This window comes from Acanthochromis polyacanthus, chromosome 9, assembly GCF_021347895.1.
Source record: "Acanthochromis polyacanthus isolate Apoly-LR-REF ecotype Palm Island chromosome 9, KAUST_Apoly_ChrSc, whole genome shotgun sequence".
NCBI lineage: Eukaryota > Metazoa > Chordata > Actinopteri > Pomacentridae > Acanthochromis > Acanthochromis polyacanthus.
Genome location: NC_067121.1, coordinates 27,936,526 through 27,954,884, shown reverse-complemented (window position 1 = coordinate 27,954,884; position 18,359 = coordinate 27,936,526). Strand labels below are relative to the sequence as shown.

The following is an 18,359-nucleotide window of genomic DNA, read 5'->3' as shown; positions in this document are numbered from 1 at the left end:
CTCACTGATGCCCCAGCTTCCTTTATAAGTGATTTAGTAGTTATATGTAATTTATTGTTTACAACTTCATCCTTCATACTAAATGCTATCAAGTTCCACAGAAGGACTGTAACGGCTCCCAGCTGCTGTGCTTTATGTTTGTGTTTCTATGTGAGTTGAAAGGCAAAAAGGGCTGGCTGGAGACAAAAAAATAAATAAATAAAAAGGCGCAAGGGGTTGGAAGAGGAGGAGGAGATGGAGAGACAGAAACACAGACAGACAGATTGGGGATACAAAGGATAAGGTCTGGCAGATAGCAAGCTGGCATATAGGCTATAGGGTGGAGCGGCAGCGAATGTAAAAGACAGAGAAAGAAATGATGGAGCAGAGAGCAGCGAGTGCAGAGGGAGAGGGGCTGCAGACAGCGGTCTGAGCGGGTGTGAATGGTTTCCCTGTTATCCCTGCTGCCCACATAGACAGCCACACAGCAGCCGTGTGAGCAGGTGCTAACCCCACCACACAGCCACCGCAGGGAACAACAGGTGCAGCCACTATTTCCTTCAGCCTGCCTTTGGAAGTCCATCTAACACCCGCCCATCCCACACACACACAGCTACGCCAGACACCAAAACACCCACAGCCCCCCTGTCGAAGGGAGCCAAACGGACACTCCAATCCACATTTAGGAATAAAGGCCAGGCTTGAGCGATTTAATTATAAAATGAATTATGCCATAAACAACGTTGGAAACACTTGGAGTGATAAAGCAGAGCAGAGCTGCAGGTAGAGGCAATTTAAGAGAACCTCGGGGTGAGACAATTGCCCACGGGGACATTTAATGAGCTCTATTGATCACATAGGACCCTATTCAATCACATATGCTAAGCTGCAAATGTGGCATCTCAAGCACGGAGGAGAAAAAATTAGATTGGACTGCAGTATAATACAGCTTTACCACAAAGAGAGTAAATCAAAGGCAGATTAGTGTGTTGGGGTTGCTAAGGAGCACATTTCTATAAATGTGTAGAATGACACTCTGAGATCTTGTGTGTGTGTTAGATAGAGTGCGATGAAACAGACAGAAGATGTTGGAAGAAAAGAGATGTTACCTAACAGCTTCTCTGTTCCTATTGCCAAGAGAATACATCAAGCCATTGGTGACAAATAGCCTCCCTTTTACCTCTGGTGCACAGAAAGGAACAGTCGAACCCTCCTGGTTTTCACACTGTGGGGCTACTGCAGGAGCTGCCGATAAACTAGTAGTTCTCTAACCAGATTAACAGTTAGAGAACTCGCCAGTCTTGACCACATTTTATACTCCACACACTTGAGTGAGCAAATTTTTGGAAGCAACGTTTTGTAACTTTGTCACTCGCATACTTGCTGAAGCCTTCTGTATTTTCATAAAGTCTGGACGTCCCTCCCTCCCACCCTCTGCTCTGCCTATGAAGGAATGTCAACATACACTCCTACAGTGTTTAGATGAACTTTAGGTTACTTTCAAAAGTTGCTGTATGAACTCCCACCTGCCCTTACAATCCCCACCCCTTTCTGTGTCCCAGAGCATTATTAGGATTATTCACTAATCTGATCACAGCACAAAGCAAAGTTATTCCCAGCATCCAGAAATGTGAAGAAATGCTTATTCTCTTCAAAAGCAGCCAGATACAGCATATTAGGAGGCTCTAGTTTCACACAGGGTGCCATGTTTATCTGGCGGAAGGGTTTGGTGGTATTCTTTAGAACAAAATCAACACTTCAAAAGGGTGTTGAAGTCCACAGACCTCAGGGCAATGAAATCAGAGGGATCTAAGTGGGCAGGCATCTGCTAGCTGACCTATTCCTGCAGGGCCCTCAGAGCATGGACCTCAGGGAGTCATTGTGCAGGATTACGGAGGCCAGAGAGTCAGGAACCATGCAGGCACACTTTCTTTTACTTGTCAGAAACCAGCTCTTATCGTGAGATTGGTATTTAAAGAAAACTCCTTCATGCAAACCTTGCCTGTGTTGGTGTGGGAGGCCTTCAGGAGCCTAACTGGGCCTTTCCAGAAAGTCCTTCCAGATGTTTGAAAAAGGAAAGAGGCACGATAATAGATACCACACAAGCCGAGGAGCTTCACCCACGGTGAAGTCGGCTGTAAATTGTCCATGGTGCCATAAAGTGTACACGAAGATAAACGATGTTCAGGTGGCCAAAGTGGCTGCACCATGTGGATTTGGTTGCTGCATCAGCTACATGTACCGTGTAATAATATCTTGCAGTTACTTTCAATGTAAAAACCCCTCATATACTTTACAATGGCCATGCATCTTCCTTTTTATGACTCTCTTTCTTCAGCAATTCGTCCCCTGAGGTGCAGCTTCTTTTCATGCATCCCTGTGCACATTGTGTGGTCTCTGCACATGATAATACCTGTGTTCATACTGTTCTGTCCAACGTATCACCTTAACAACACCTCTGATCCTCCCTCATCCAGTGGTCACGCAGATAATTGCACATGCATGATCTCCGGAGATGGGAATGTTAAGGGCACACGTGTATATTTTATGTGTATGAATGTTGTATTGTATGTAAGGGTCATAAAAAGTTTGTCTCTCAAATGAACCCCTCTCTTTACATGGAACTGGTTCTTCTATTTAACTGTCTTGGAATTGGGCTGTGATTGATATCACAGCTGTTCCGACTCAGAAAGATAGCGGCGGTCTAATCTCTCGCGGTCTGTGATCTCATTTACATCGCAAAATTGCGAAGTGAGAAAATGACCATCCACTTCATGCTTTCACCGAGGCACTCACACACATCTACACACAAACAAGATAAGCAAATAACCAAGTAACCTTTTCTTAAATGCCACTGCTAAAGCACTTGACTTTATACTTCCTTGCAAAAAATGAATGGGGTACATATATATATATATATATATATATATATATATATATATATATATATATATATTTCTCTGGAGTTTGGTCTATCTTCTCATATTTTGCTGCTTTTGTTGTCCAACAAATTCAGTCAGCACCTATGCCAAAAGCAGGCTTTAGTTATGGCAGCTTAGCTGGAGGGATTTGGAAGACTTTTTTATTGGGAGATAAAGGCATTCGAGTCCTTTGTCTCCCCACTGCTCGAGATGGTTTAGTAGCCTGATGAAGCTTTGTTATGGCTAATGTTTCCTGTGCCTTTTTGGTCCTCTCCTCCACCCATTTCTGCTTCACAACAAACACAACTTTTCTCTTTTAATTATGGCTTTTCATCTGGGGCCCAGTCACCACTGAAAGGAGGAGAGCAAAGCATAGCAGAAACACAATTATACCTGCGAGGAGGAGAGAAGGCTGTCAGGGGAGGTGTCGCCTCTGTATATGTTGTAGGATTGTGTGCGTCTGCGTGCATGCATCATGTGCATGTGTGCGCATGTCAATCTGCCAGCAAGTTCTTTGGCATTTTGATATCTGTTGTGCGTAGACCACCTATTGTGAGCTATGATCCTCTTAGCGGGCTTCTGCCAAAAGAGCTATATTTACCGTTACTGGTGATCACAGCACACAAAGAACAACATGTCGGGAATGTGAGCTACCTTTCAGCCTCTTTCTGCAACAGCATAAGAGAAGCCACTAACAGGATATGAGATATATGGTAATGGCTGCCACGTTGGAGACATAAGCACAGTCTGTTTTGCATAGTCTTTGTTGGAGAGAAAAAGAATGAAAGGCAGGTGTTGGGCTGTGGTCAGTGAAATGTAGAAGGCAAACTAACCAAAAATACAACTAAAAGGATGTTTTTGTGAGAAGGGTACAAATTCTCAAGCAGTAAGATGATTTGTTGTTGCAGTGAATGTTAAAAAACCCCAGCTATGATTGGCTTAAGACGTGGTTAAGGCAAGGAAAAGATGCTCTCTGTGGGTATATGTCATGGACCTCCCTGTACAGTAAAGTGCACCATCAACACTATGTGACAAAACGGGGGAAAAAATGACAGTATGAAAACAGGTCAGATTCATAGAGGAGAAACCCCTGTTACTGTTGTGTAATTAGACTGCATCTTCATTGCCATCTTACGCACTGGGGTGTGCATGTGTTTGACTCTGTGCTCATAGTGTGTGTCTGAGTGTGTGCACTGCATACTCATGTGCTCGCCTCTAGCTCGGAGCTGTGCAGTGAATGTATATGTGCTTACTGCAGTCAAACTCTGGTTAGTAACGTTTGCCCTTGCTGCAGCTTTGTACAGCACCGTAAACGTTTGTGTGTGCGCGTGCGTGTGTGTGTGTGTGTGTGTGTGTGTGTGTGTGTGTGTGTGTGTGTGTGTGAGTAGTTTTCATGTGCATTTCTGTCTCGGTGCACCACCAGGAGTAGATGCATTACCTGTTTCGCTGCCCGAATGTCGTCATTTGCAAGCGTTTTGTTCGTTTGTTCCTATATTTCTGAGCTGTTTACCCTCACATATATACACGTCCATTATCCGTAAGCTGATAACTCACTGCATTCGTGGACTACTGTGTGTCTGTCACAAGAAGCAATTCGGCTTTAGGCAGAAGGCCTGATTGGGGAAGAAGTCTGAGGGGAGATGGAGCTCTCTTTGGCTAGACTCCAGCTCTGTCCATCCTATTTTAATTACCTATGGCACTCACCCAGGGGAATATCTCTCTTCCTCTCTGTCTCTGTAGCTCCTCTCCTCTCTTTCCCTTCATCTCCCTTCTCTCCTTTTGCTACCATCTTCTCTTTTCATCTCTCTCTCATTACTCCTTCAGTCTCACTATCTCCCTCTTCCTTCCATCTCCTTCCCTTCTCACACATAACCTAACAGCACACGGCTGCGTCAAAGGCGTATGCAGAGGTAACCTTTGCATTAGCATATAAATGACCCATAGATTGAATAGTATTTTAGGACATTTAACAGCAAAAGACAGCTTCCCTTAACTCTGATTAGACCTGTTCTGAGGAGACAGGCAGCCACTTGAGGGAATATCGCCTCCACCTCGATAAGATAAAGACTTGACACAGTGATTCCACTGCTGAAGAGTGCGTGACTCTGTGTGCATGTGTGCACAATTGCTCTTTCCTGTGTTTGCATGCCAACAAGCCCCTGTATCTGAATAAATATCCATGTATTAATTTTCTTTTCACTCCAGCCTGTTTCCTTTGACACCGTGTGGTTCTACCTGTATTGCCGCCTGTTGAAGGAGATTTCTAATACCACAAATAATAATCGCCACAGTACCCATTCTGAGCTCCCTTCAAACTCTCAGAGTCCCAGCTGACAATAGTGGCATATGTCATTCGTACAATTGTAGCTCTCTATGCAGCGATGTGTGTACATTTAACAAATGAGTGCTACAGCTTTGTGAATGGGTTCGCATTGTAACTGAAATGTGCTCATTTGGTTTTTTGCTGAGTGTTAGATAAGAAGACTGATAACATTCTAAGGTTTCATGTAGGTTAACATGAAGGTGAACTGGAAAGAGGGGAAGCATTCAGCTCAGCTCTGTCAAAAGGTAAAAATATCCCACTATCAGCACCCCTAAAGCATTAGCACATTATAATCGAAGTGTAGGTTCAAGGCTGGTCACTGGGGACTCGCTGCTCCCAGTCAAGATACAATCCAGCACATAACCCCATATAAAACTGTAAAGTGCTGTTGCTGGCAGAAGCTTTATATTAAACAGATATCTAGGAGATTTATCTCACGTTATCAATCTCTTCATTTGAATGTGCCCCTCCAATTGCTAATTAAACACCTAAAAACTCATCTCTGTAGATCAAAGTCGCATAGTTTTTTCAATAACAATAATCTCTTACTACCTTAAAATGACTTACATGTAAGTACACTAGTGCTTTCTCCAGAAAGGTGCAAATGTCTCCTGCACTGCCTCACTCTGCAACCACATCTCTGCCACTTGATGCAGCTCAAGCACATCAGCTCAACAACAACTTTGCTCAAACACTAAAACTATTCAGTGCAACACAATTCAGCCATATATGTTCAAACCAGAAGCCGATTCTGAGATGCTAATGCTCAACAATGGCATTAAGTGGTTATTTTTGCTTATGATATGTTTTCTAGCACATAAAAAACACCGTATAGACAAGCATACAAAATTTCCAAATTTTCCAAAATGGTAATCTGCTCAAATAACAAGGAAGTTATCCTCAACACGTGCATTAAAACTTGGCCTTTTACTCACTCCAGATTCTCTTTATTTATCCATTCATTTGTTTGAATGAGAGGATTCCCACCTTCTGACATGAAATAAAAACTCAGCACATTTACAACATGTTTTTCCTTGATTGATAATGTCACTTTTAGAGCTATGTTCTTGTGCTATATTATAAACATAAAGCTTGTTTTAAAAAGTTAGGAATTACAACAAGCAGCAATAGTAAATCCAAGCTTTAACGCATCCCTACAGACACTTTCAAAATGGCCTGCGGTGGAGATGCTCCCATCATGTTAATTCTGCATTTTTAGTGCAGGTTCTATAAATTGTCTCGCAATATATGCGTGATTGTCACTGTTTTTGCGCGAGCTGAATTCCTGGTGCATAAATCCTACAGCTACATTGCTTTCCAAAGCATTTTCAGCTCAAGGCAGACTTTCCCAGTTAGCCAAATGTGATGTTGATTTGTGTGTCGAGTCCATCCTTGAAACAGCACTCAGGAACACTTTACAACATTGTCTTAAAGCTCGAGGCTAGACACCTGAAAGTAACATCTGCTAAGGACTCACAATGCGCATCCAGGTGTTGTTGACAGACAAGCTATGATAGATTTATTTTGTAGAGTCATAAAATGTTGGTCTTAACCTTCTCCAGTGAGCTAGCAGGAATTAGAAACACACCATTAGCAAATGAGGCATGCCGAATTCCTCAACGCTTTTTTGTCTGTGCAGCCTTTTCACTTTCTTTGAATATCTTTTTTAAGTCTATTAATGAAACGATAGCATGGAGTGCTGGAATGTGAAGGTGACCCACTTCTCCCAGTTTAGCCCGTGTCTGTGTTTCCACCCTCAGGCCATCTTGCTTTATTCCGGGCTTTAACCTGCATACTGTCCTCAAGGAGCAAGTGTGTTACAAATGAGAACAGGGTGTAAAGGATTTCTATTTCAGCCGTGTCTTCAATGCGGATATATCCAGTGTGAACTCTCGGCTTTACGGTTGACAATTTTTTGAATCCGACTTTTTTGATTCGTCTTTTTTTGGAGGGGGGAATTGTAGATGAACCTGTCATAATAATCTAGCTGAGGAAATCTTGGAGCTGGAATTGGAAAATTCATTTTTCAGGGGGTAAAAAAAAAGTTCCTGTCATGTATCCTTGTTTTTGTCAACAATCAAGTTTTAAAGTTGTTTTCTGTAATGAGCACGAGAATGTTTTTGTAAATGAAAGAAAGTGACTATGCTGCTCGCTCTCCCGGATGGATAGATTCAGTAGAAATATTGCATCTTTGACACCAAAATCCCATTAAAATAGAAGCATAATGACATGATGCATTGTTGTGTTTTCTATTACCGACCTCCTCGTTTCATATCTGTGACATTACACATCTGTGTGTGGATAATGTGGAGACAAAATGCTTGCAGCTCCCCCATCCCCCTCCATGCAGAGAGAGCAGGGACCCCCACCTCCTTATATCTATGTCCACGTATGTGTTCATGCACACGAATATGAAAGGACATGCATCGGGGTTCAAACTGAAGTGCATACATGAGTGTGTGTCTGTGTGCTGGTAATCTCGCACATTTGTAGGCATGTATGTGAGGAAGGCGGACCCGCCCTCCTCACGTTTACATCCACTGCAATAGAACATCTCTGCGTAGCTTTGCTATTGGTTGCTACGGTAACAAAGGCACAGAGTGGAGTGGCTGCAGCAGCCAAACAGAGAGTGAGAGACAGAGGAAGGAATCAGAGAGAGAGAGAGAGAGAGAAATAGATTTTGCCTGTAGACCTAATCAAAACAACATATTCAACACAATGAATCACAAACAAAACACCAAAAAAACCCACAGCTCAAATGCAACGATGAGCAAAATGTCAGTGCCACGAAAAAGATGGATCTGGATTTTACTCATTTGATTTCTGTCACACATCACAGCATTAAATAAAGACCGTGCTGTAGTTGGGTGCAGCACAGGTCAAGGCTCTTAACAATTCACTGGGTTGGGTTTGGTTCAGCGTGAGTCTGTAGGGCTGCTCGGACATTTAGGATTTACGTGTCAGCGTTTCCTCGTGGTCAGTGTGGACAGAGATGATGCTCTATATTCTGTCTCTGTTTAGCAGAATGAGAGAGTATTGATCTTGCTCAGCAGCTTTAATACTTGAGCTGCCTTGTGCAAATATGAGCATGTCCAATATACACTAAGGGCCACTGAGGTATTTTAGGCTGGGATCGTGAGCAAATATGAAAAAGATAATCATTAAATAGATAACTTTCACATGGCTTGTTGACATACTGGGGGGGATGTATAGAAATTCCCAGCATGCTGCTCGTCCCCCGTTGTTCCTGCAGCTGTAGCAGGTGAACGGGGAGAACAAGACTCTATGAAATGAAGCCCAATCCCAGCTGATGAGCACAAAACATATGGACAAACAGATAAGAGGTGAAAGCAGGTGTGTATACTCCTTTAGATGACCTGCTGATTGGCTAATTATGTGGGTGTTAGCAGGTGATTTGCTAATGGGTTGCCTGATGAGGCTAGATTACACCGTGTGCCTGTCGCCATCATTACGTGGATCCCATGATAACAGTGTCGGTGTCACACCATTTAATCCTATCACACCAACATGATCTGACACAAATAGCATAACACGCTTTCTGCTTTGCACTCGCTCGCCTCTCCGTCCCTTGATTTCCTGATACTCATTCTGTCACCGGGCTGTTTTTTTATAGCTTGATGAGCTGGAAGTCTATAACAGACGGTATCCCTCTTCCTCTTTTGCTATGTTTTATTAAAATCACTTCCATCTTTTATCTTTTGTCTCTCTCTCTCTCTTTTCTGTCTTGTGGCCCCACATGGACAACTCAGAACCCTTGATAAGCGAACGTCAAAGCTGTGCCCGAAAATCTTTTTAGAGCCTCAAGCGTTAAAAGTACTGCCTTTGTCACGGAACTGGCTGGCGACAGAGCTTAAATATATTGGCCTTGGAGCAGATTCAATGGTTTATCTTATGGATCAATAACCTTAATCGATATGCACACTAATGAGGAAGCTTCATCAGTGATTGGTTGTGGGGTATGTCGCATGTGCAGTTTGTGTGAGAGAGAGAAGAACAAACGTCATGGGGTTGTGGCAGAATTATTATGTAGAACAGCTTTATGCAGCGAGATATGCTAATTAACATTGCTTCAGTTTTTGTCTGCATGTCACAAGTTTTGACCACAAACATCTGGGGATTAATCCGACAGACGAAAGTGTCAGCATTTCAGAAGAATATGTTGATGAGACTTTCTGTATTACTGTCAAAAAGATATATATCTGTAATCACCACTGAGGTTTGATATAAACAGAAGATGTAATGAAATGAGAAACACTCTTAGGTAGAGAAGAGTCCTATTATTTTAACCTAAATTTGTTTGGCTAGTACCATTAAACATATGATGAATCAGGACTGTGTAGATTCTTTGTCATCCAGGTCATTGTAGAGCTTCAGTAAAAGGAAACTGGACCTCTTTTTTGGTTCTCTGATAAACTGAAGAAGCCTCTAGGATGAGAGTTTAAACGTCTTAAAGAACAAAAAAGAGAATGTCATCTACTGAAGCTCTTAGGATATGATTACATACATATTATAGATTATAGCCTGTACATTATATCTACTATCAGCTCCAGTTTGCAGTACACCCAATAATGTACAGATCAATATATAATTGAGGGACTTTTGAAGTCCATGGGGTATATCTTGTATACATTTTTATTAAAAGTAAAAAAGCTAATGTTCTTTATGTTCATTATCATCATGTCTTGACAAATTCCATAATAATTAATTGTGGAAACAATCACTTATTAATAATAAAAAATGAGTGGATATCACTAAAATGTCAACTAAATAACCATCTGAATTTAATAACAACCTGCTTCTAATTAGCTAAACAATAATACAATGAGCTTATTCAAAAATTATTTTGATTGTGTTCTTTTTATTAAATTCAGGTAATCTTGACAGATATTTCTTTTTTTGGCAAAATATCAAATTTTATATGGAAAAAAACAAATTGCATCTGTGTCCGAGAAATCACTTTCAACTAAGTTATCCATTACAAAAACGTCTCTCAAGGAAGTGTGTTAATTCCAGATCACATGACCTGCTCCACATGATGTCATTTCCTCCTGAAGAAAAGACTGGAAGACTCCAAGGTTTTCTAAGTTATTTAATATGAAGTAGTGTGTGAGTTTATCGCATGTCAACAGGTTTACTACAATATCTTTATAAATAACTTTCAATTTCAATTTTACACAATTTTATATAGAATATTTTAGAAGAATCTTTGTCGAAAAATTCCATGCTGTGTTTGCTTGATTTTAGGCCTGAAAACAGCAAAAATGTCAGCTATGTTACAAAAAGTCCCGCAATTATACACTGATCTGTACAATTACTTTACACTGAAGGAAACTTTAAAACTTGGGGATTCTCAGGCAAGTTTAGCAGTTACGAGGAGCATCTTTGTGTGTGTGTGTGTCTGTATATCATTATTGTGTGCTCAGATTTGGCAGAATTATGACAAGAAAATGGAGTACAATTTTTTCGAAACAAACTGCATCACGGTGGCAGTGGCTTAATGTGCCAAAGCTTGTCCTTACGCTAGCTAATCTCACTGGAACACATGCTTCATTTAATTCCTTCCATCCATCCCCACGGACGACACACCACAGACAGCAAAAATTTCATTTTAGGTTTAAGCATCAAATTTGGATCTCCGCTCATGAAATGGCCATAATGAAATGAGGCTGACCCTAAACCCGACTCCATCAGTTCTAGTCCAGGGACTCCCAATGGAGAGTCAGATGAAACAAACCTCCCACCCCTCCCCTCAGGGCTCCTCCAATGCCGCTGATGAGGAGAAGGCTTAGAGATGTCAAACCTGCAATCTCTGAGCTGGAATTTCATTTGAAGTGGCCCAAGAGAATAGTCTGCAGCCCGCATCGTCTCACTGATGTCTTCAAACAGCTTGTCACTCAATCTCGGGCCCAGTCTGAAGTGTTGGCAAAGCAGGTGACTCTGCTTATGTATACGAGTGTATGTGTGTGTTACATCTAGGCGCATGTGTGTGCTTCAAATAGCAGTTGTCATCACCTTAGCAACAAACACATCTACCTCTCTACCTGGTGCTTCACCACTGGCAACATTTTTTCTCCTTTTTTTTTTAATCTCGAAACAGAAAAGATGAGGGACAAGAAGAGAAAAATGAAGGGAGGAGGTGGTGGAGAGATGGAAGATGAAAGGAAGTAAGCGGGGGTTGGGGGAAACATGGGGTATGGCATTCAGCCGAAGTTGATGGGAGCAGTGTTGCCATTACCCGCATCTTTTCTTCTGTTTCTAACCTTTTCTTTACATTTGTGTTCCATCAAACTTTCGCCTTATTTCCAAGATTTCGCCAGCTCTCTCTGCAGCTCAAGACAAAACCCCCGAAGTACTCCGCCCTTTACGCTCTCCTCATTTTGTCTTTTCTTTCCTTCTCCTCACATCTTCTCTCCCCTTTCAAAGAATTCTCACATCAAAGACGCTTCGTAGCGCCACACAAGCTGTGTAGCTGAGCCACGGAGATAGAAAAGCTTCCACATTCAAACATGTGTTTGATGGTGTGGCTGCCGCGATTTATGTCTCGCAGTGCCTTATGTGCAGCAGTGTTATTCCACTGTCTTGGTTTAATAGGTGCATAAGATTCTGATATACACCACCAGGATGCTTTCTTTTGACAGTTTGACCCCTTTTGTGTGTTCTTGGGCATGTTGTGGCTGCATGTCAGTGAGTCTGTCCACTGAAACATCTCAATAATTAGTGGATTGACTGTTGTGAAATTTTTCCAGACAAGCATGGTCTCCAGAGGGTGAATGATTTTAGCTGACTTTCTCTCGAGTGCCACCATGAGGTTAACATGTAAATTTGAGTGAAGTGTCTCAAAAACCAATAAATAGGTCACAACGACACCCTCATGCTTTGGTGATCCAATACTGTAGTTTATGATTAAATCCCTGCAGGACTATTGACGTTTTTAGTCCTGATCAGCAAGCACGCCGACATGCTAAGCTAAGATGGTAAACACTGAAAACTTTACACCTTAGTATCAAGTTGTTGGCCCGCTGACATTGAGCTCACTGACTTTAAACTTGTGTCTTATTTTGTAGATGTGCCTCCGTCTTGCACAGTGTGACCCTTTTGTGGCCTCTTAACTTTTTAAAGACTGTTTCCTCCTTGTTCTTCCTCATGATTTAAGTGCTTTCTTGACTTTTATCGGCTAAAGAGACATTGTGCAGCTTACCCAAGTCCCTCCACTCATCTCTCACACCGTCTCTTTCTTTTATTGTGTCTAATTACCTGTTATAAACCTTCATATGTCTTTACAGACACACAATTAGTGAGAGGAGCATTACCACCCAAAGTGACTGTGTAACTCAGTGAGTGTTTTGTCTCTTGGTGTGCTTTATGGCTGTGAGAATTCCCTTCGATTCAAAATGTTTGACAATGGAGTGACATTTCTGACAATAGATCCCCCATTTTACCTCCAGAGCAGACAATAGGAGCACATTAGCTCCCTGCTGGATCCAGGTTTGTGGCAGCAGTCACCCTGCTGCACTTCTGACCTCTCACACACACACACACACACACACACACACACACACACACACACACACACACACACACACACACACACACAGACATACCTGTTGGTCACTCTGCACTGAGAAACTCTGTCAAAATGTCAATGCACGCACACTCACATGTACTCTCATCACCCATTGCCCACACAAAGACATATACAGTGCGCAATGAATTTTTTTTTCTCTTCCTTCTCTCTTTGTTAACAGTGCATGTGTGCTGCTGCCATGGCAACCATGGCTCCTCCCCTCACATTTCTTCTCCTGCTGCTTCAACTGGCTGATGGCTCATTCCCAGAGGAACCCAGTCCACTCAGCTACGTCCCCATAGAGGGTATGTGTCCTTCCCCCTTCCTGTGTGTGTGTGTGTGTGCAGTGGGGGGTTTGTGAGCGTGTACGTGCACAAGCATACGTGCAGCATTGATGAATGGCCCGGCGGTAGATGTGGAAATCAGGGAGTCAAGGGTGAGAGCTTTGGTGTGGAGCTACTGTGGAGCTACCCAGGCGTGCAGATAAATAAAGAAACTTCACTCTGTCTTTCTGCAGCTGCAAATTAATGAACATGAGACGGAAAGGAACATGTAAGGGAGAAAAGAAACAAACTGAGAGGGAGCAAAGATGATAGCTCTTGAGGACTGGATGGGGGATACAGATGACAAGGGAGAAGGCTGAGTGGTGGAAGGGAGAAGGGGAGGGGAGACAGGTGGAGATGAATTGCTACGTCCTCTCTCCCTCGCCTGCAGTCAAGGACAGTGAGACATTTTCCCAATCTGTCTCCTGATGATGAGGGCTCCCTGCGGAGGCCTCCTCTTCGAAACTTTCTCATAGTCTGATCCTGCCACCTTCTCTCTTTTCACCTCGTCCGTATCATCGTTTATCTGAGATGTAGGGGGGAGAAGGAGGAAATTACTTTTTTTTTATGCATAATAAAATAATAACAATAGTGATTGCACACAGTTTTTCTCATCAACACCTGCAAAAAGCACTAAGTGTTTCAGTAACTGCTTTACCATTCGTCTCTGCCCATTATCTTTGTTTTCCTAAACAAAAGCATCAAGAATGAGCAAAGACACTATTAAAGTGAAGGTTAGAGGAGCTGTTTTACGGGCTGCCGGAGCACTTTGAGTAAATATAGATGGAAAAAGTGCTCACTCTGTCCTCAGATATCACAGAAGCCTTGAGCAAGGCACTTTGTTTTTTGTTGTTCTTTTTTTTTCTTTTTAACAAAGAATCCTCCCTGTCTGTTTGTCTGTCTGTGTGTTTGTGTCAGTGGTGAGGAGGTACCCAGTGTTCCTGGGCAGAGCTCATCGTTCGGCTCAAAGACAGGAACTGCACATCCAGACGGTCCTCCAAGTCAACCGCACACTCTACATAGGAGCCAGGTAACCAACAGCAACCGCCACCAACTGTGTGTTACTGACGTGTTCGCATTAATATGTTTTTGCTTTCGTTTGCTTCCATCTGCTGTCACTCTGCAGAGGACATTTCAGCGCGTTCCAGTGATGATGTATTCAGTCTTGTTGTTAAATGTCAAGTGAAAGCTGTTTGTTCACATTTCTCTTGTGCATGGAAAATAAGAATTGCATTATGCCAGTGGAAGGAAAATAGCTGCCAAAACGGGTCCTTTTGTTAAAATGACCCACAAATAAATAATAATCCACCCCGTTTGACTGAATCATTTCACAATTCAAACACAGTTTAACTATGCATGGTTTTAGATTGGCATTTCAATAGAGTAGATGTGTGTCACGCAACACGTACAAAAACCCCACACAAAAAACAGGTGGCAGTCCAACAAAAATGACATTTTGGTAACATTTTTGAAATCAACATTAGAAGAATAAAAATGGTGTTTTAATGCACTGGTCAATATTTGCATACTTTGTTTTGTCTGCTTGGTTTATTTGTCTTTCATAGCCTGACTTATGGAACATTTAATTCCATAAAACATGGAGAAATGAGATTTTCTGGCTCTTGACAGTCATTTCTGATTTATGGTGTGTTGACAAGAGATATCCAAAACCCTCTGAGGAAAAACCTTTGACTCTAATATGTTAACAGAGTGAAACAAAAATTTTGACTCTGACCTTTTCACATTTTCAGAATTCTGATCAGTGTTTGTAGGCAGATAAGCACATTAAGATATAGACACTACAATTACAAAACAGTGTTTCTCTATGCACTAATAAATATTGAAAAATACTGAAATTTTACAGTATTTTGCTTCCATAGTATGTCTTCTTTTAGACCAGCAAGACAAGATCCAAAATACACATCTACATGTTCATTTTACCACACTTTGACAACTGGACCTTGACGGAGTAGCACCTATTTAATGACAGAATACCTGTCTTGCACATTCAACATTTCAGAAAATTTGTAATACAAAAAATAATTGGCATGTATCTTTAAAGTCCATTTTCCCAGAATCAGTTTTTCTCATACTCTGAGCCAGAAATCACGATTTCAGTACCTTACACCAAACATTCCATTTTCTGAAGGTTTCTGCTGAACACTTTGTTCATATATCATTCATGGCTGGATTTATAGAACACTTTATCCCTAAAAACATGGTGAAAACGGATTTTTCTGGCCGTTGACAGTAACTGAAAAGAAAGATGTCCACAATCCCCTCAGTAAAAGCCTTTAATGCTAATGTGTCAACAAAATAAAACGAAAAAATGTATCTAATGTTCAGATTTATTATCAATTTGCACATATTTTGATAGATAATACCTAATTTGCATATTTAAACATGGCATTTCAGGAACTTTGTAATGTTGAAAATTCCTTGCCATACTATAAATAATAAACTGGGGGAGTTTCAGATTGATATGGTTTAAAACATGACCGTAATAACTTATAGTGTCTCCCATTAAGCCAACAACAACAGCAGCAACAGCACTTTGATTAGACATAAATGAAGCAGGTCACTGTTTTGTGCAACACAGATGATGCATCCACATGTACACTACCATTTAAAGTTTAGGGTAACTTAAAAATGTCCCTATTTTTGAAAGAAAAGCATTTTTTCAATGATGATGACATTAAATGAATCATAAATACAGTCCAGACCTTGTTAATGTGGTAAATGACTATTCTAGCTGGAAATTTTTAATGGAATATCTACATAGGGGTACAGAGGAACATTTCCAGCAACCATCAGTAATGTTCTAATGTGTTCTAATGCTACATTGTGTTAGCTAATGGTGTTGAAAGGATAACCAATTAATGATTAGAAAACCCTTGTGCAATTATGTTAGCACATGAATAAAAGTGTGAGTTTTTATTGAAAACATGAAATTGTCTGGGTGACCCCCAAATTTTATACGTATATTTAATTTTTAAAAAAAGAAAGAGTAGTAACATAAGCTGCTACAATGCCCCTTTTCTTTTACATTTTTCATATCATGTATGAGAAATTACCATTACATCTTGATATCTCGGTATTATTTTGGGAGTAAGCTGTCGTGTTATGTATTTTGCAGAGATGACTTGTACAGAGTGGAGCTGGATAACATGGCAGGTGATGAGATGTTCTACAGTAAGGTGAGACTCTGTTAGTCACTCACACAACCAAACAAATGCCACTGTTCACATACATGCATCATAAAGCTCTGACTGTGGTTCGTCTATTTCAGAAAAGGACATGGGAATCCAATAAGAATGACATTCGAGTGTGTCGGATGAAGGGCAAACACGAGGTAAAGTACTCGTTATGACTCGCGCAGACTTTGAGATCCACTCATACACGCACCATCGCTATCTACACTATCACATGCATGGACGGACACAACAGCTGTTACAGAAACCTTATTTCCTGTGGGTGCACCTGCATACAGTATTTACACAAATTTGATCTTGTTGATACAGAATCAGCACATCACTTAATCACGCCGGCTCAGAGAAATGCTACCTGGTGCCCGTGAAGCTTGAAAGTCAGCTTTATGAGAACCTGCCTCGTGCCAGGTTCCTTCACATACATCATTCGTAGCCGGCGGCGAAAACGAGGAAGTGGGAAGATCATGAGCGCATATAAAGTGATAGTTGACGATGTTGTGTAACATGGGATCAAATCTACAAAAAGAATACAGATTTGATGGAATGGTAGTCCAGATAAAATACAAGCTGTACTGTGAAAAACGCAGCAGTGCCACGGGCAAAATGAAATGTGGTCGGAACTCGTGGAAAAAGAAAGAGAGGCAACGGGAAACATTATAGAACAAACGGAGCAGGGAGGGTGACACAGCCGCTGGGAGGAAACAGTAATTGAAATCAGTTGAGAAAGGGAGGCACTAGTAGGGATGCGATGTGTGTAGGTGGAGGAAAACGAAGAAAGAAACACATAAGGAGGACAGGGCAGCCACCAGGTACCGAGAATGAGGTGGGGGGATAACATAAAGGAGAAGACGTGCTGTTTCAAACAACACAGATGAAAGGGGAGATGATGTAAGAGTGGGGAAAAAAAACAAGACTTAAAACTGCGAGGAAAACAGGCCCTTTGAGGAAAGGTGGAGAGACGGACAAGACAGACAAGTGAAATACAGCGTGTTAGTCGAAACCTTCTAACTCAGATAAGGACATCCAATTATAATGCTTAGGCTATTAATTCAACAACTATGACTATGAATAATCAGCTGGCATATAGTAGTAGCAGTCTGGATACTATAGAGACCTATAAGAGCTATAGGTGAGTGCTCAGCATCACCATTACTTGTTGTTACTGTTCTAATAGCAGACATTTTACCCCCCCCTTTTTTTTAGAGAAATGGAAACAAGTGGAACTAATAGCATTAGCAAATGCTCTATTTCATTTAGTAGTGCTAGTGAGAAATACCTGTGAGCCAAAATATACAATACGTGCATTACACTCACCTGGATGGAATACAGATGTTACTAAAGTACACATTTGGGGATTAAATTCATTTATACTGAACAAAAATATAAACACAGAAGGTAGTATTTTATCCATCCTGTCTAACTTAGAGGAGTAAGTATGTATTGTTCCAACACATGGCATCTCTACAACAGAATAGAAGTCATGAAACAGCCAGGTGTGCCATGTATTTTAAATGATACGGGCAGATGGAGAGTGGGCTCATGGAGCAAAAATCACACCATTTGTAAGATCAATGAGGTTATCAATGCTGGCTTGTGGAATGTCCCACTCTTCCTGAAGGACTCGGTGAAGTTGGTGGATATTTTTCTCATTATCTGACATCCAGAGCTGTCTTAGGGGATTTCTTAGACAACAAATGGTGGAGTTGTGGACATTCTAGTGTCTGACTACAGCCCTAAATTACATCCCAACATCCAGCACAACAACAGCTAGGTCTCATCTTTCTTTTATCATGGGTGCCATCGTGTCATTTCAATAAAGCTGCATTTTAAGACGATCTTATATAGTCACCGCTCAAAGGAGTGTCTGTGTGTTGGTCACACTATCTGATTACTGTCCTTTAAAGCCACGCCTGACTAGAGGTCGGGTTAACTCAGTGGTTAACCGGTTGAACATCTCAAAAACCTATCGCCTAAATTTAACCCTTTGCTGTCCAAAACAAACAAAAAGATCATTTTTGA

At 41.4% G+C, this 18,359-nt stretch overlaps 1 protein-coding gene across 1 annotated transcript in view; it reads left to right on the top strand.

Annotated features, from left to right (window-relative positions):
- LOC110948958 (semaphorin-6B-like) overlaps positions 1-18,359 on the top strand; it is a 32,857-nt gene that overhangs the window by 1,488 nt on the left and 13,010 nt on the right. Inside the window, exons 2-5 of the mRNA XM_051953620.1 lie at positions 12,990-13,113; positions 14,050-14,161; positions 16,268-16,328; positions 16,421-16,483. Coding sequence (XP_051809580.1) covers positions 12,993-13,113; positions 14,050-14,161; positions 16,268-16,328; positions 16,421-16,483 — 357 coding nt within the window. The 5' untranslated portion in view covers positions 12,990-12,992. The remainder of the gene's footprint in view (positions 1-12,989; positions 13,114-14,049; positions 14,162-16,267; positions 16,329-16,420; positions 16,484-18,359) is intronic.